This window comes from Macrotis lagotis, chromosome 5 (genome assembly GCF_037893015.1).
Source record: "Macrotis lagotis isolate mMagLag1 chromosome 5, bilby.v1.9.chrom.fasta, whole genome shotgun sequence".
NCBI lineage: Eukaryota > Metazoa > Chordata > Mammalia > Peramelemorphia > Peramelidae > Macrotis > Macrotis lagotis.
Genome location: NC_133662.1, coordinates 230,253,628 through 230,272,484, shown reverse-complemented (window position 1 = coordinate 230,272,484; position 18,857 = coordinate 230,253,628). Strand labels below are relative to the sequence as shown.

The 18,857-nt window shown below is 39.9% G+C and overlaps 1 protein-coding gene across 3 annotated transcripts; it reads left to right on the top strand.

The window, feature by feature from the left end:
* Nucleotides 1-372: 372 nt before the first annotated feature.
* On the top strand, nt 373-18,788 carry THEM5 (thioesterase superfamily member 5). 3 transcript variants are annotated; one of them, XM_074188867.1, is made up of 6 exons: nt 373-625; nt 3,063-3,264; nt 7,954-8,092; nt 14,499-14,609; nt 15,317-15,441; nt 18,223-18,788. In XM_074188867.1, the coding sequence occupies exons 1-6, from the start codon at nt 476-478 to the stop codon at nt 18,258-18,260; spliced, it is 765 nt and encodes a 254-aa protein (XP_074044968.1). In that variant the 5' UTR covers nt 373-475; the 3' UTR covers nt 18,261-18,788. The 3 variants fall into 3 exon arrangements, with proteins under 3 accessions (XP_074044968.1, XP_074044969.1, XP_074044967.1); XM_074188866.1 differs by lacking the exon at nt 373-625 and adding an exon at nt 2,509-2,691; XM_074188868.1 differs by lacking the exons at nt 373-625; nt 15,317-15,441 and adding an exon at nt 2,432-2,691.
* Nucleotides 18,789-18,857: the final 69 nt, after the last annotated feature.

Here is an 18,857-nt window from a genome sequence, read left to right as displayed (position 1 = left end):
AAATTAGGATGAGAGAAAACTTGGGCAACATAATTGTGCCCACAGATCCAGGCTACACCCCCAGAGCCCCAGTCCTAATTAACTTTTCCCAGGATGACCCAAGCATCTTCCCTAAACGCTGGGATATGAGACACGGAACAAATAAGTTTATCACCTCTAGAAAGAATTGCATCATTCTGAGATTTTTCTCCAAAAAGCATTGGAATGATGTGCATCAGGAAGAATAACCAGGGTTCTTCCTTTCTTTGAATCAAACAAGATTGTACATGCTCCCCTGATGAAATCCATGCTCTCTGCAGTGGAAACTTTTGTCTTCGCTTCTGAAGGTTTTTGGCAGGAGTTTCACTTGGCTGGGAAGTGATTTCATTAGCAACCCCAGCTGATAAAAACTCTGAGCCTGCTTCTCTCTGGAGCCTCTTGGCAGAAGGTCTTTCAGGTTCCAAGTGAGCAGACAAAGTACACCTGCCTCAGGACTATGATGAGACGAGGTCTCTGGCTGGTGTCACGGTTTGGTCCCTGCCAGGACCTTCTGAGACCCCCCAGCCTCAAGTCCCAGAGTATCCTGCATAGACCCACTGCCAGATTAGCTCATAGAGCAAACTTCAGTTCATCCACAGATGCCTTGGTGAGTACTGGCCTCTTTCTACAAAGCTCCCCCTCAACACATGGGCAACTCAGACTCAGTGGGGTAGATACTCTAGAATCCACTGGCTTTGGGGTTTCCCTTGGGTTTGTAATTGAAAGGCAATGTGATATAATGCTAAGAAAGCTAACCTCCAAGTCAGGAGAGTTTGAATCCCAACTCTAATATTTATTAACTATTTGACAATGGGCAAATCATTTCTTCTTTCTGAGTCTCAGTTTCACCAGCTCTAAAATAAGGAGTTTAGTCCCCTTGCAGCTCTAAATCTGTGTTCTTTAATAAATGGTGTTGGCTGTTGCATAACTCCCTTCAAGTTTCACTTCAAGGTCTACCCTTCCTCATTCTCCCAGATGTTGTTGCTGTTGTTCTGGTTTGTCCTTCATTCTTGAAGAGGACCATGACGTTGGGGAGGTGATTGGATTGGATTGGTGAATTGGATTGAAGTGAGGGAGAACTGTGCAAAGTCACCAGCCTCACTTGCTTTTTTATTTTTTAGGGGTTTTTTTTTTGCAAGGCAAATGGGGTTAAGTAGCCACACAGCTAGGTAATTATTAAGTGTCTAAGACCGGATTTGAACCCAGGTCCTCCTGACTCCAGGGCTGGTGCTTTATCCACTGCGCCACCTAGCCACCCACCAGCCTCTCTTCTCCAGTTATTATGACACAGAAATCACTCTGTGTAATATATGAAAATCATTTCTATATATACTGAATTAACTTATTCCTTGCTCTGTACCTGTCGTATTTCCTCTGAAGAATAAAAGGTTCTTGAGGGCAAGGACTATCTCAGTTTTGTATTTGTCTTTTTACTTTAATTCCAGGCACATAGTGCCTGGCTTCTTGATAAATTGAGTCAATGAATAAAAATTGAGCCTGTGAATAAATAGTACAGGGCGAAGAACATTGGACCTCATTCTAGCTTTGGCTCTCAACTTACCCAGTGTAAGAAGTGGGACAAGTCAACAAAACCTTGGCCTCAGTTTCTTCATCTATAACATGCAGAGGTTGGCCTTCTTCTCTTTTTTTTTTTTTTTTAGGTTTTTGCAAGGCAAACGGGGTTAAGTGGCTTGCCCAAGGCCACACGGCTAGGTAATTATTAAGTGTCTGAGACCGGATTTGAACCCAGGTACTCCTGACTCCAGGGCCAGTGCTTTATCCACTGTACCACTTAGCCATCCCCATCTCACAGAGATTTTAATGTATTGTTACACAGGATAGAAATCTCATAAAAGAGTTGCCCAAGTGTATTAGTCATAATAGAGGTAGCAACAGTGAAATAGAAGGGAGGTGCTAGAGCAGGGAACAACTCTGTAATTCTCTTCCCTATCGAAGGGTTTTTTCTTAACTCTTTACCAGTCTAGGAGCCCTAAAGGGTAAATGGATAAAAAGTGTGTGTGTGTGTGTGTGTGTGTGTGTGTGTGTGTGTGTGTGTGTGTGTGTGTGTGTGTGTGTGTATGTGTGTTATCCACTACGCCACCTAGACACCCCAGGAGTTAACATTTCCATAACAATCTTAGTTTTGCAGAATAATCATTTGATCCTTACTACAATCCAGTGAAGCAGAAGCTATTATTATTCTCATTTTATAATCCAGGAAACTGATGCTGGGAGAGGTGGAGTTTACTTGACCATGTGTCTGAAACTAGATTTGACCTCAGACCTTCCCAACTCCAGGTCTGGCTCTCTAGTTGTAACATCCTAGGAAAAGTGAAAAGAAAGCTAGCTCTCCAGAAGCTTTGGGTTTATTACAAAATAAGAATTCTGATTTTTATATTTTTCATGATACTGGGTGGCTTATGCTGCTATACTGACTCCAACTATTCTCTGGTCAGCAATGTGAAAAGGACCCCCCCATAGGACCAAGCTTTCTCCCTCAGGGAGATGTACACAGTTAGATATGAACATACTGTCCCAGGTCCCTGGCATTGGATTCATTTTGTAGGGAAAGCTTTTATTTCAAAGGGAGTTACTGTACCTCCCAGGAAGAGCCACGAAGTGATAAACAGCCAGCCAGAACTGAGCAGGGAGGCCTCCCCTGAACCTGGAATGGTAATAACCCTTAGAAAAATGGAAGTTGAGTGATTTCATCTCTCTCTGTCCTGACAAAGCTAGCTTTTTTTCCCTCAGAGGGTAACTCAACCTTTGACCCAAGGACTCTAGGCACTGGGACTGCAACAAAAAGAACGTGTAGAGGTTCAAACATTGCCTCTTCACTGAAACTCTGAGACTCTCAGCTTTCCTCTCGGCAAAATGGGTGGAAGGTGACCTAGGATTCCATAATCTATACTGGTTTCTGGTGGTGATTTCAAGTGGTCAAAGAATTTAGAAATTGATTCTTCTAACTGACCCAAGCTCCAAGGCATCGACCTGGTCTTTTTTTTTCAGGAGTTCATACTATGCTGAAATTCTCTTCTCTCTAGGTTTCCAGGTTCTGTCAAAAACATACAGACATGAAGGATTATGCCCTTCCCAATGCCAGTTGGAGCCCTGATATGATGCGCTCCTATAATGAGTTTCTAGAAAAGACTAAGGATGAGGACTGGATCAAACTTCCTTCCTTCAAGAGCAATAGTGAACACATTCAAGGGCTGAAGCTACCAGCTGGATTTATGGCCACATCAGGTAAGGTCTGACCTCATTCGTGCCACTTCACACACACACACACACACATACACACACAGACCATACATACACACATCACACACATACCATACACATACCACATACATACTCACCATACTCAAACACACTACACACACACATACACACACAAACACACATACACCCCACTGTTCAGGAATAAGCATTACTATTTCCCAGAGAGATTAAGATGATTTCAGTCCCTCACCCATTTCCATTCCCAAATCCCTACCTCCATTCAGAACTGTGCATAAACTATAAGAAAGTATACCTGTTTTAAAAGCCTCTTAGAAAAGAGAAAGACAATTTCACTTCCAAAATTGAATGAGTATTGTTCTTTGAATTAAAAGATCTAGGACTAAGTCTTGGATCCCACAAGATAACAAAAATGTTGACAATGACGATAAGGATGATAGCTAGAATTTAGATAGTGTTTTAAAATCTATGGAATATTTTATGTATATGATCCTATTTGATCCTCATCACAAACTTAGGAGATAGGTACTATTTTTATCCTCATTTTTATAGATGAAGAACCTGGGGCTGGTATAGGTAAACGATTGGTTGGTTAATTGCTTTTTGACCTTTATTATCGAAGAACATCAAAAGGACATCACTATATTGGAGGCAAGTTACAGTGTGTCCAACCGTGACTAATCAGACCAATATGAGCTCAGAATGTTCTACCACAGGTTGGGCAAACTTGTGTACCTCACATTTCCCTTGAGTTGTTTTCATTTTGCTTTGCTCATAGAAGGCAGCACCCTCACTGATGAAGGCATGCCAAGCTGGACAGTCCTGTGCCAGGGTCTTCCATGCCACACAATCAATTCCCAAGTTCTTCAGTGAAACTTCAGAGTAATGACCATTGTTTTATTAATAGTAATAGTAATTATCCAAAGTCACTAGACACAGGCTTCCAACTTAGGTCTTCCTGACTCCTAATCCAATTTACCACCTACCTGAATATGTGATGCAGAGCAAATAACTAAACCTATATGACCCCAGTATCCCCCTCTGTAAGATAAAAATACTAATACTTGCCCCACTGGACAAGTCTCTTGACTTCTCTTTCCTGCCCTCTATTTTTTTCTCCCCTTTAAATTGAAATGGAAGTTGAGTGATTTCATCTCTCTCTGTCCTGACAAAGCTAGCTTTTTTTCCCTCAGAGGGTAACTCAACCTTTGACCCAAGGACTCTAGGCACTGGGACTGCAACAAAAAGAACAACGTGTAGAGGTTCAAACATTGCCTCTTCACTGAAACTCTGAGACTCTCAGCTTTCCTCTCGGCAAAATGGGTGGAAGGTGAACTTTAGGGAACTCCTAAAAGAGCAAGTAAGAGGTGGAATAGAGAGTGCCAGACCTGCATTCAGGAAGACTGAAGTTCTTGAGTTTAAATCTACCCTCAGATACTTTCAAATGTGTGACCCTAGTAAATCACTTAATCCTGTTTGATTCAGTTTCTTCATCTGTAAAATGAGCTGGAGAAGGAAATGACAAAATGCCAGTATCTTTGCCAAGGAAACCCCAAATGGGGTCAAAAGAAAATTGGACTGAACAACTGCAAAACAGCAACTAAACAATCCACAATCAAAGTGCTTCCCAACTCTAAAAGCTGTGACCCAGCTCAGTTATTGTCAGAATAGCACTTTCTGAACTTGAAAACATTATGCAAAATATGACCTGTATTTAAGTTAAAGATTTTACTTTCAAGGGGGCAATGAGGTGGTGTAGTGGCCAGAGTATTGACCCTGGAGTCAGGAGGACCTGAGTTCAAATGTGACCTCAAACCCCATTGCCTTAAATAAATAAATTTTTTTTAAAATTCTACTTTCAAACTAACTTAAATTTCTTATAGCTCTAAGATGGTCAGAGGAAGTTAGTTTTTCAAACTTCTCAGGTCCCAAGTTTAGAAAAAAAAGTCACATTTTCTTTCCTCTCCCAAAAGAGAACACCCCAAACAGTCCCTCCTTAGCCTTTGGGTAGGCATGTTTCTGCAAGATCTGCATCTCTCCCTCCCTACAAGAAAAGTACTATTCCTGTTCCTTAACATCAATCCCTCCTTTCCAAATTTCCATCTCTCCTCACTCACAAGAATTCTCCTGCTTAAAGCTGTTCCCCTCTGGTCACATCATGGTGGCCTATGGATTGCCACCTTACACTTACATCTTTAGGATTAGAAATTATTTGACAAGGGAGTAGAAAAGAAAACAAATATTTATAGAGTACCTACTATATGCCAGATACTCTGCTAATATTATTTCATTTAATCCCCACAACTCCATAAAGAGAACATGCCATTACTATTACCATTTATAGTTGATGAAACTAAGCCAGCAGATCACATAGGTAGTAAAATTCTAAGGACTAGATTTGAATTTAGGTCTCCCAAGTCCAGGATCACTGCTTGCCCATATCTTTGTAGCAATCCCCTTGGGGTAAGTGTACTGGTATTATGACAGGTAGATAGGCATCATGACACTTGGAATCAGAATTCGGATACAAATTTTATTTTGGATGTTTATTAGTTGTCAAAACCTGGGCAATCAATCAAGGCACAGTTTTTATTAGACCCCAATTAATTACCAGGTCCTAGGTGCTAGGAATAATACAAAACCAAAAATTAGATAGTCCCTTCTCTCACAGAGCTTCATTCTATCCAGGAAGATAATACATGCATATGAAAATACACAAAACTGCTATGAGCAAGTTTAAACATGAAGAGCACTCTTGATGGGGAGGTTAAAATTATAGGCTTGAACTAAATCTTGAAGGAAGTCAGTATTATATGATGCGAAGGGGAAGAAGGAGAGGGCATGTTCCAGACAGGAATGATAAGCAGGACAAATTTATGGAGATCAAAGATTGGATAAAAGATGTTATGCATGAAGAGCAATGTAATCTGGTCAAGGTCTTCAGCAAAAAGAATAACATGTAACAAGGCAAGATAGGCCGGGGCCAGGCTGGGGATTGTTTTTAAATCTCAATCAAAGGAGTTTACATTACATCCTAGAGACAATAAGGAGCCACTAGAATCTGGTGAGCAAGGGAATGAAATGGTCAGACCTAAACTTAGAGAAAATCATTTTGGCAACTTGTGTGGAGGATGGGTTGAATGGCAAAGACTTGAGGCAAAAAGAAAACTTAGGACTCTCTTGCAGTAAACCAAAGTAAGAGGTGAAGAGGGCAATTTTAATGAGAAGTCGGATTTGAGAGGCGTTATAGACATAGGAACCAGATTTGACAATAGCTTAGATGTGTGGGGTGAAGGAGAGTGAATAGAAGAGGATAACCTCTTCTGTGCCTCAGACACAGACTCTCTTATTTCTCTATTAACTGATAGATAGATTGCTAGTCATCAATGAATATTTGCAGGTGACAAATGAGAAAATCAAGGTTCAAGGAAATTAGTTAAACCACTTAGTCCAGATCACACAGCCAAATAATTAAACTTAAATTATTAGAATTAGAGGAGGGCTTTCCAGTCTTCTCATTTTACAAATAAAGAAATTAATTCTAAATCAACAAATAAAGAAAATTTATTTTACAAAGAAAGTTCTTGTAACTTTTTTTTAAGGTCACAAAGCAATGTAATGTTAAACTATGGACCACAACCTAGGTTTCCCGAGTCCAGTCCAAGACACCCACCTCTTCTTGAACTGACTTCTTCCTGGCTCCAAGTTGGGTGTATTTTCCACTAACCAAGGCATTGAATAGGATCTCAATAAATCCTTATTGGATTGAATATGGGTTGTATGTCATTCTGAATTATGTTCCTAGGGGCAGCTAGGTGGCGTAGTGGATAAAGCACCGGCCTTGGAGTCAGGAGTACCTGGGTTCAAATCCGGTCTCAGACACTTAATCATTACCTAGCTGTGTGGCCTTGGGCAAGCCACTTAACCCCATTTGCCTTGCAAAAACCTAAAAAAAAAAAACAAAAAAACCCTGAATTATGTTCCTTTATAAGCCTTTTATAGCCTCTTTCCTTACAAGTATTTCATTTGCTCCCATCAAACTGAGATTTCTAGGTATTGAGCATCAGAACAGAGATTCCATGGGCAGTGGCCATTCCCAAGTCCTAATCAATTTTCTGGGGGCCTCTTTCCACCATATAATAGCAAGAGTTACAAGGATCAAATTTCAATTCTTAGCTGTCATTTGCATAATATTGGGAACATTACAAAGTTTCTCTAGATTAGATGATTTCTAAATTCTTCTCCAGCCTTCAATTCTACAATCCAAGATGCTTACCAAGGCCACAGATCATGTTTCTCCTATCAGCCTGAGGGTTTTTCAAAAATTGTTCCAGGATTCTATATGCACATAGAGCAGGGGCTCCTAAACTTTCTTGTGTCTCAGAGATATCTTTTGCAATTTGATGAAATTTATGGATCCATTCTCAGAAATTATCTTTTTAATTCATAACTGGAAAAATTTCTAAATTTCAGTTAAAAATAAAAATGTAATTTATTTTCCAAACACGTTTAGAGACCTCCAAAATCTATTCCTGAACTCTTTGGGGGAGGGTTAGAGATCCCAAGTGTAAGAACCTCTAATATAGAACATCACCCACATTGTGAATGACTGAATTCCATACCTTGCCCCTAACCTCACAGAAATATCTTTTTCCCCCTTTTCTCTATGTCCCTTTCACATTTCTCCTTTCCCAGACAAAGAAGACTACCGCATTTTTACCAGGTGCATTGAAAAGGAGGGACAAGGCTATGAGTATGTCATTTTTTTCCATCCATCCAAGAAGAAGTCAATCTGCCTGTTCCAACCAGGTCCCTACCTAGAAGGTCCTCCAGGGTAAGAAAATGAGTATAACTAGAATAAAGAGACTACACTATTCTCAGTTGTTTTTAAGTGAGTTTTTGTTTTTTTGATTTTACAAGGCAATGGGGTTAAGTGGCTTGCCCAAGGCCACACAGCTAGGTAATTATTAAGTGTCTGAGGCTGGATTTGAACCCAGGTACTCCTGACTCCAGGGCCGGTGCTCTATCCACTGCACCACCTAGCTGCCCCTCTCAGTTGTTTTTGAGGACAGGCGGGCTCAGTAGAGACAAAAAAGATACTCCTTAAGAGTTAATGGGATCAAGAAGTCATTCAACATTCATTCAGCAAACATGTATTAATGACTTATTTTGTACAAAGTACTAGTGATTAGAACACTGGACCTAAAATCAAGAAACCCAGAATCTAAATCCAGCCTGGCATACTTTCAAGCTATGTGTCCTTGGGCAAGTCACTTAATCTCAGTTTGTCTCTGTTTCCTCAACTGTAAAATAGGGATAATTATTGCATCAATTTTACGAGGTTTTTGTGAGGATCAAATGAGTTATCCTTAGCAGAGGCAGATAGGAAACACCTTATAAATGCTATTATTATTATTATTATTATTATTATTATTATTATTATTATCATTATTATTACCAAGGGAAACTATAAGACATTAACTTCTTCCATTTTATTTAATGCTGCAAACAAATTGGACTATCCAGGTTTGTCCAGGGATCTCTGCCCTTCTTTACCTTGGTTCATGCTGGAGACTTTCATGCCTCAGTTTCCTCATCTATAAAATGAACTGAAAAAGGAAATGGTAAATCACTCCAGTATCTCTACCAAGAAAACCCCAAATGGTATCACACTGAGACAGACATGACTGAACAGCAACAACAGGTATAGGAATACCTAGATTGCCCTACTCGTCCAAGCCTCATCCAAAATCCTATACAGCTTTCAAGACCCAATCCAGGCTACCTTCTCCATGGATCCATTCCTGGTTCCCTTAATTGAAAACTTCATAGCACTCTATACTATTCTCATATACTTTTCCTGATTCGTTTTTTATCATATTTATTTGAATATTCCTATTCTTTTGTATTCATTCATAGGCTGTAAGATTCTTGAAGGCAGAGACTCAAACTCAGTTATCTTTATACCTTTCCTAACCCTTATCCTCTGAGCATCCTGACTACTTAATGTATATTAGATGGAATTCAATCATCCTGGCCCAACTTCATTCCTCTCTGAAGGCACTAGACATGGACTAGAAGAGGGAAGAGGAGGCTGGGCTTCATTCTGACAACATTTTACTAGGATAAAGATGGAAATGGGTATTGGACTTGTGAGAGGGAACTCCCCAGGGATGAAACCTCACCCAATGCAAATTGGAGCCCTCTCTGTAATTTAAATCATCATTCTAGAAAGTTGCCAAAGCAGTGGTTCCCAAACCCCAAAGGAAACAGCAACAATGGCTCAAGGAATTGGTGCTATAAATTCTTAAATGACTCTTTAGGGAGTAAATAATTATCCAAATATATTTTTCCTCCAGAACAAACATATGCATGTTTCAAGCATTATAGACTGAGTTTTGCAATAATTCAAAACCATCATGATCATGTTATCATTGTCACTACTGTAAGCCCTTAATGAATACATTTCAAAGAATATTATGAATTAAATCCTCTGAGCATTCATAAAATTTTTGTGTTTGTTGTTGTATAAAGGGCTCAAGGGCAGCTAGGTGGCACAGTGGATACAGTGTTGAACTTAGAAACAGGAAGACTCATCTTTCTGAGTCCAAAACCTGACCTCAGACACTTACTGGGCAAGTCACTTAACCCCACTGGCCTGTTTTCTCATTTGTCAGATAAATTGGAAAAGGAAATTGGCAAACCACTCCAATATATTTGCCAAGAAAACCCCAACAGGGTCACAAAGAGTTTGACACATCGAAATGACTAAACAAAAGAAAGGGTTCAAAAAACAAAACAAAACAAAAAGTTGGGAAATACTAATCCTGGGGCACTAAGAGTTTAATGACTTCTTTACAGCAGGATCATAGAGTAATCATGTGTCAGGCCAGACTTGAATCCAAGCCTGCCTGCCCTTGAGGTCAGCTCTCTAGACCCTATCACATACTGCCTCTTACTACAAGAATAATAGTAATAATTGCCATTTTTAGGGCTCTATTATCTCTTCCTAAGAAGGTAGGATGAGAAAACAGACAATGGCCTTGGGTAGAGTGTCTCTTTAAAAGAACCCGTATTGGATGTTCTAACCTCTCTCAACTTCCCAGAGAATCAAGGTCCTTCCTAGAAACAGTCCAGAAAACTTTATTTCTGATTCTTCCAGGACTTTCACTTTTCATTTCTATACTGATTTCTAAACACTTATTCAAGGTACTAAACCAGGTCCTAAATCACTTGGTTCTCATTAATCTGCTCTCCTGGATCCCTGATGACCTTTCCCCTTCCCCTTCTCCTTCTTTAACCACTGAAACTGGATGATAGATTCCAGGTCTAGTATTTTCTCTTTCTCTTTCTTCATCCTTCTATTTCCACATATTCAAGACCATGAGTTCATTTTTATAATCAGTAGAAACAGAAAAAATAAATAAATATCTATTCATAAATATACATATTATTATATGTGTATATGTTTATGGATATATTACTTATATTCATTTATTTTCTATATTATGTTTGTTACATATTTATTTCATGTTAATATGTCTATATGCATTATACATTATTTTGTGTGTTCTATACACATTTTATATATTTATTTTAAATATTATTTATTATTTACATATATTTATTTTTTATATCACACACTTTATTTATATATTTATGCTTGTATATTTATTTTATATATCATCTACACACTATATACTATAACATTATTTTGTGAGAGAGAGAGAGAGAGAGATTCATAAAGATACCAGGGTAAATTCATAAGAAATCTGCAGCAGAAGAGTGAGGAATAGTCCAATCTGTTTGGAATATCAAATATATGCATTAATAAATGACAATTGCTAGCATATTTTATGACACTTTCAGGTTTGCAAAAGTGCTGTACTCTGGGCCTCGTGGCTCATTGGATCCTCCTTCTAGACAAGAAAAATGTGATGATTGACTGGCATTCTATTCACATTCCTGCCTAATCACTGTCTATGTAACTTCTCCCCTTCTCAGGTCCCACAGCCAAAATAAGAACATATAAATGGGGGGGGGGCAAAGAGAGGTGACTTTAATTGAGAGATTTTTATTAGTTATGCACCAGACCCTTGCTAGGAAGCAGAAATAAAAAAGTCAAAGATCACATAGCCCTTTTCTCAACACCCTTCAAATCCTGACCCCACCTTCAGCCTTCCCATATAGATCCACTGGCCCCAGTCTATTTGCTGCAAAGACTTATCTCCCTTTTCCAGACATTTTCACCAGGTGTTTCTCATGTCTGGAATGTTCCCTACCTCTGATACTTTCTCATGTCTGGAATGTTCCCTACCTCTGATACTTTCCAAATATCAGTTAAAACCCCATTTTCTTCAGGAAATTGCCTCTTAATTCTAGTGCCTTCATTCTATTGATCATTTCCAGTTTACCCTTTATATATCAAACTGAATCAAAGAGTTCATGGGAGAGTTGGGCCTGGAAGGAAGAGGAGTTCAAAAGGCAGAGTTGAGGAAGAAATGTATTCCAGACTTGGGAGACTGTCTGCTTGAATAGAGAAACAGGAAAGTACAGCATAGGATTGAGGAATAGTTCAATGTGTCTGGAATATCAAGTATATGAAAGAATAAAAGACAATTTTTAGCATTTATATGACACTTTCAGGCTTGCAAAGTGTTGTACACATGTAATTTCCACATGATCCCCACAGTAATCCCTTGCTATCATTATCCCCATTTTTATAGATGAGGAAACTGAGACTGAGAAAGGTTATGTGAAATACTCAGGGTCATACAACTAGCAAGTGTCTGAAGTAGAATTTGAACTCAATCTTCTTAACTTGAAGTACCCACCATGGAGGAAAGAAAAAAGGAAAGAAGGAAAGGAATTAAAGAAGGGAAGGAAGGAAGGGAGGGAGGGAGGGAGGAAGGAAGGAAGGAAGGAAGGAAGGAAGGAAGGAAGGAAGGAAGGAAGGAAGGAAGGAAGGAAGGAAGGAAGGAAGGAAGGAAGGAAGGAAGGAAGGAAGGAAGGAAGGAAGGAAGGAAGGAAGGAAGGAAAGAAGGAAGGAAGGAAGACCAACTTAGAGAAGGAAAGAATCAAAGTAAGAAAATAAAGAAGGAAAGAGAATCAAAGAAAGGAAGGAAGGAGGAAGAAAGGAAAGAGAACAAGAAGGGAGGGAGAAAAGAAGGGTTGAAGGAAAAAGGGTAAAAAAGGAAGGAGAGGGAGGAAAGAAGAAAGGAAGGAAGAAAGAGAAGAGAAGGAGGGAGGAAAGAAGGGAGAAAGAAATGAAAGAAGGGAGAGAAGAGAAAGAGAGCATATTTATTAAGAATGTACTATAAAAAATTATTTAAGCACAGATATAAAAGAAAGACAAAATTAGTCCCTAATCTCAAGAAGTTCACCTAATGGGAGAGGCAACAAACAGCTTCAGCTAAATGTCAAATGGAAGTCTCATGGTTTTCAGGGTACAGAGGTCATAATGCATCTTTTTATGGCATTTCCCCTAATAAAATTAAATCTGCTTCTGATGTTGAACCATTTGGCAATGCCAGGGATACAGGAGTCCTAAACCTTCTAAGTATTTAATAGCCGTGACTGATGAGGAGGCTGTAACTTCTGAACCTTCTGAACCTATAGAAATAACTGCCCCATTCTCCCCAAAGGTTAGTCCCCAAGATGATGGCCTGGGATCTTGGCTGGGATCTGGGGGATCTGATGGACAGAGTCTGGGGACTGACTTGCCTATCCATGGTAATGGGTCAACAATTACATTTGGTAGTTAGAATCAGCAGTTAGAGGAAAGTGGGTCCCTTATCTGCAGGGGTTGCCCACCCCTACCCCCACCCCCGTGTATGAAGGGGAGTAGAAGAAAACAAGCTAGAAAGATAGGCTTGGGAACCTATAGATGGTCCAGTATATAGAGCAGTGACCCTGAAGTCAGGAAGCTCTGACTTCAAATCCAGCTTCAGACACTCAGATATAGGCCAGTTGTTTGACTTTGGGCAAGTCACTTAACCCCATTTGCCTCATACATACCCCCAAATTTAGGCTTAACCTAGTTATTGAGGGCATTAATGTGAGAAGTTCTAAATTTGCATTTTATCTTTTCATCTAGGGAATAAGGAGCCAGTAAAGGTGTTTGATTCTCTATTCTGCTCCACACAAAATTTGTTCCAGATCTTCTTTTCTCTCTTTAAGCTATGTATACCAGTCCTTCACTCTTGCCTACCAACCAAGGACCTCATGATTTATTTTAAAAAAATACCAATGAGACCCTCCATCACCTCTTCTCCCCAAATCTATACTTTCAAGTCACTTCAATCATCCATTTCCCCAAATACCCATTTTCTCTCTCTCTCTCTCTCTCTCTCTCTCTCTCTCTCTCTCTCTCTCTCTCTTTCTCTCTCTCTCTCTCTCCCCCTCCCTCCCTCCCCCTCCCCCTCCCCCCTCCCTTCTCTTCCCTTACTGAGACTAAAGCCTCCACTTGTGCCTATGATCTCATCCTTCCTTCCTCCTCCAGGATCTTGTTCCTTTAATCTTCCCCTTCTGTCTTTCTTCTTCAATCTTTTCTTATCCACTGACTCCTTTCTTTGATTCTTTTTTTTAATTTAAGGCAATTTAAGTGACTTGCCCAAGGTCACACAGCCAGATCATTATTAAGTGTTTGAATTCAGATTTGAACTCAGGTCCTCCTGATTCCAGGGCTGATGCTGCATTTACTGTGCCACCTAGCTGCCCCCACTGACTCCTTTCTTAATGCAATAAATACTTGTTGGTTGATTATTTATAAATACACCCAGATCATCCTCTTACTTAGAAAAACTGTCTTGATTCTAATGTGTTTACAAATAGATAAAAGGGGCTGAATATCATATATTAAAAGATATCCTCAAGTGATTAAATTCAGAAATCAGATAAAGAGATAGAAAGAGATTTTTTATCAAGACAATATTTGTATATCTTTTATCATGTGGCACTTTTCTATGACCCTTCAAGGAAAATTGATAATAAGTCATCAATCACTCCTATCAATTTTTTTAGTACCCTGGGATGTGGGTTTTCTGGGCCCAATTGATGTCTTGAATTCATTGAAGGAAGCTAAGTGCTGTTAACATTAATAACTTGTCTTTGATTTCAACTCTTTGTTAAACAATTTTTTCTGGACAAAGGCAATTTGTAGAAACTGAAAAGATTCAAATAGTTCTGGACAGCTCATTTGACTGTAACTTCAACTCATCTTCTTCCCATCCCTTCCTCAGATTTATCCATGGTGGAGCTTTGATTGCCTTGATGGATGAGACATTTTCTAAAACTGCATACTTGTCAGGTCATGGATTGTTTACTCTAAGTCTCAACATCAAATTTAAAAAGTAAGTACCAACCCTTGGGTTAGGAAGGAGAGGGTGCTGTGGTTCAGCTGTCTTTCCATCGTCACCTTAGTATTAAGGATGCTTGAGAAAGCAACAGTGTGTGGTAAAAAGAACATGAAATTTGACTCTGCTATTTGATACTTATGTGGCCTTGGGAAAGTCACATAATGTCTCAGAGGCTCTCAATATTCTCAACTATAAATTGAGGAGGTTAGACATGAGATCTCCAAGGTTCATTCCAATTCCAAATCTTTTGGTCCATTTTACTTCTGTCATTGACATTGGCCTTGAACAAATTATTCTGCTGAGGCAGATTCCAAAATTGTAAAATAAGGATAATAACACATATTATTATTCAAAGTAGGAAAGAACAATATTAAGTAAATGTGAGATTTGGGGGAAAAAGTGAGGAAAGATCAGCTTGGGATAAGCATCTGCTCTCTCAAAAGCCAGAGTCAGACCGAAGGCACTCCCAGAACAAAAAGATTGAGGTTGGTAAAATTGGGAAGGAGAAGGTCACTTGAGGGAAGAACTGGGAGATCAGTTGGAAACATCAGGAGAAAAGGTCCTGATTAACCCCAAAGGATCTCTCTGTCCTAAGAAATCAAGTCCTTGACTCCAGAGTATAGCCCCATCCAGGGCCTAGGGAACTTAGAACTGGAGGTCCTGGAAGCATAGGGATGACTAATCTTTACCTCTGTTCCCAGTCTAATCCCCTTGGGCTCTGTGGCCATGCTGAAGGTTGAGGTAGAAAAGATAGAGGACCAGAAGATTTTTCTCTCCTGCATTGCCCAGAGTCTTGATGAGCAGGTGTTCTTTGCCAAGGCTTCAGGTAAAGGGAATATCAGCAGTGTCTCATCTTGGGTGCCAGTTCAATCTCTCTTACTTCTTACTTCTCACCTTCCTCCTGTTTGGGACTGAGCTAGAAGGAGTAAGCGAGGTGGTGCAGTGGATGGAGTGCCATCCTTCAAATCAGAGGGACCTGGATTCAAATGCTAAAACACTTGATACTTACTAACAGAGAGACCTTGAGCAAGTCACTTAATCCTGATTGTCTCATATCTAGGGCCATCTCCAGTCATCCTGATTCATATCAGTCACTGGACCCAAATGACTGGAGGAGCAATGAGACTGGTGATTTAGCAAAGCCGGCCCTCACTAAATCCAATGTGCATGTCATGGCATCACCTCTCTGATGTCATGGTCTTCTTGGATAATAAAGGACAAGTATCATCATTATCAAGCCACAAGCAGTCTGGAGTATCCTTTAGGGATGTTGTAACTCAGACAAGGGCACTGGGACCTAAAGCCTTTCTAGAGCTCTTTCTGTGTTGGACAGCTCAGCAGAATCCATCAAGGGCAGGGGAATACATGAAGAAAAGGGCTCGCACTATAGCAAGAAGAGATATGTCTGAAAGACCTTTCTGAAGGACAGGGCCTTTCCTGGGGACACCAGGAGAGAGGGTCATGGGATAGGTGCAGTGGGCAGGCTGCTGGATTTGGTCTAGGAAATCTCCTGAGTGTGATTCTGGTGGTCTCTGCCTCTCATCACCTGTGCCTGTGTTACCTTCAGCAAATCATTGAACCATTCTCATCCTTGATCAAGCTCTTCAGATATGAATTTATTATCCTAAGGAAGGGATGGGGAGACAATGGGGCAGGCATTCCTAAGATCAGAATTATCCTCAACTCCCTACCCAACATACCTGATTACCAGCTGGCAAATGTTATCATTTCTCTCTCCACAGTATCTCTCCCATCCAACCCCTTCTCTCCACTCATAATGTCACCAATCTGAGTTCATTCTCTCAAATCGACTCTTGCCTAGATGACCCCAACAGCCTTTTAATTAGCTGCTCTCACTACTTCAAGTTTCTCCTCACTCTAGTCCATCCTTCAATCTTTCTTCAAAGTGATTTTCATTAAGTGCAGATCTAACCATGTCATTCCCTCACTTAACAGCCTTCTCTGGCTCCCTTTTGTTTCTAGGATTTTGCCTCTGTTTAGATTTTAAAGCCCTTTACAACCTGGCCTTAACTTTCTTTCAGGTCTCATTGTACATGACTATCCCTCCTGTATTCTAAGAACCAGCCAAACTGGTCCTATCTCTGCTCTTCCCAAAGTGCCCTCTATCTCTACCATCTTTGCCACTAGCTCAAAGAATCTCTCTGCCTTAAAATGAAAGTTAAGCAATACCTTCTCTACAAAAACCTTTTCTGATCCATCTCCTCCCCAATTTTCACATCCTCCCTCTCTAATTCTCTTATATTTAGTAAGTCCAGAGTAACACTGTGTGCTCCAAAAGAGAGAGACTGAGACTCAAGTTCCATCTCTATGGATACATGAGCCTAGACAAGTCACCTGGCTTTTGAGTAGCCTCAGGAATCTCCCTCAGATGAACTTTCACAATAAAATGCCCACATGCATTAGTTGAAGTCATTTCCTATACTGATGAAATCACAAAATTGAACCCCAACCAAAATCTACTACATATAATCCAAGATCTATTTCCATCTGGATTTTAGAATGTGCTGTGTCTTTGTTTAGTTTATATTCTGCTATTATATTCTGTTATTCAATATGATTGGTAAACACTGTTAGAATTGCTGAAGACAAAAAGACAAGAGTGAAAACATCCCTGCCCTCAAGTTGCTTACATTCTTTTTTTTTCAGCAAAGAAACCCATTTATCCAAATTGTAGCAAAGTAGAAATTAGAAAAAAGTGCACAGAGAAGATAGACCAGTTAATCCAGAATGGAGGCACTCTCCCCTTAGGAGCAAGATTACTCAGCTCAGCCAAACGAGAGTCCTTGATTAAGGGTCTTCTATTCTAAAAGGGGGAGAACAAGGGACCTTAGAACTTCATTTTTACCAAGGGGAAACAAGTGAGAAAATCAAGTTACTTATCTAAAATCATAAAATGAGGCAGACAGAGAAAGATCTGGAGCAGAGCTCTTTCCTATTCTCACCTCCTGCCTTTTCTAACTCCCTTCAAATTCCCTCTAAAATGTCCCATTTACAAGAAGCTTTGCCTGATCCCTCTTCATTCCAGTGTCTTTCCTCTGTTAATGATCTCCCATTTATTCTGGGTAGAGCTTATTTAAATGTGGTTTTTTTCTTTGTTGTCTCTCTTGTTAGATTATAAGCCGCTTGAGGGCAGGGATTCTCTTTTATCTTTCCTTATATAAGCCATATAGTAAGTTCTTAATAAATATTTATTGACTGATTCATGGTCCAGGACTTTTACAGCCAAAGCAAACAAATTTTTTTCGAAGGATAGGCTGATCTTAAAATGAGTTTTAATTTCTTGACCTCATTCTGATAAAGTCCCTTCTAGCTCTGACATTCTAGGAGTCTCTCTAAGGACTGAAGACACAACTGAATATGTGTTAGGGTTAGGGAAGGATTCAGGAATAATTACAGAGATGATGGCAATAATGATGATGTTGGGGATGGAGGAAGGTGTGGGGGAAGGTCTGGTGCAGATTTAGAGGGGACAGTCTGGGATCAAAGTTTATTCATGGACTCTGGAAACAATAAATAGACTATACTGAAAATAGAATCCAGAAGCCAAACCTTGACCAGCATTGACTTGCTCTTCTCTCTATTTCAGGGATTTTCCTTCAGATGGAATTGGAAGAAGATGAATAACAGTAGCCAGTACATGCTACCTGCCTCAATTGAGGCATTGATCTGCTTAGCAAGAGAAGAGGGGGTCAGGGGAAGCTTTGGAGAATGAGAGAGAGAGAATAAATTCCCATAACTACAACTAGCATTCATATCCAAAATAGAATCATTATCCCAAAGATCTCTCTGTATTTGGGAATCAGAGCTATTGACCAGAGGCTGACCTGCTCACCCTCCATTCCTTTTAAACCACCTGGATGAGAGTCTCATCCTAAAGCTTAGTTACTGCAATTTGGGGTTCTCTTCACACATAGCACCCCATCCCCCTCCTGCTTCTTCCTCTAATTCTTCCTTGGTTTTGTGATCCTGTCAAGAATGACTTGAGCAGAAGGGTGTTGCTCAGTTCTGTCTTTAGACCCAGGGGAACTGACCTTTCCAGTGAGCAAATAATTTGCATTCTGGATCCCCAAGAAACCTTCTGATTTAACCAGATGGTGCCTTTATAGCCCTACCCAATTCACCCCTATGTAATACAATCAACTTCTAACTAAAGCACATACTGTGTAAGTTTGCTGTATTCAGTTTTTAATCTTGGGCTGTTAGTGTAAATTTACAGAGATT

What these genes read in the sequence shown, in the direction of transcription:
- THEM5 (XM_074188866.1), top strand. Translation starts at nt 2,524, where the DNA reads ATGTACACAGTTAGATATGAACATACTGTCCCAGGTCCCTGGCATTGG. An exon ending in TGGATTTATGGCCACATCAG is followed by an intron (nt 3,265 to 7,953) that starts GTAAGGTCTGAC and finishes CTCCTTTCCCAG; the next exon opens with ACAAAGAAGACTACCGCATT. An exon ending in GTTCTTTGCCAAGGCTTCAG is followed by an intron (nt 15,442 to 18,222) that starts GTAAAGGGAATA and finishes TCTCTATTTCAG; the next exon opens with GGATTTTCCTTCAGATGGAA.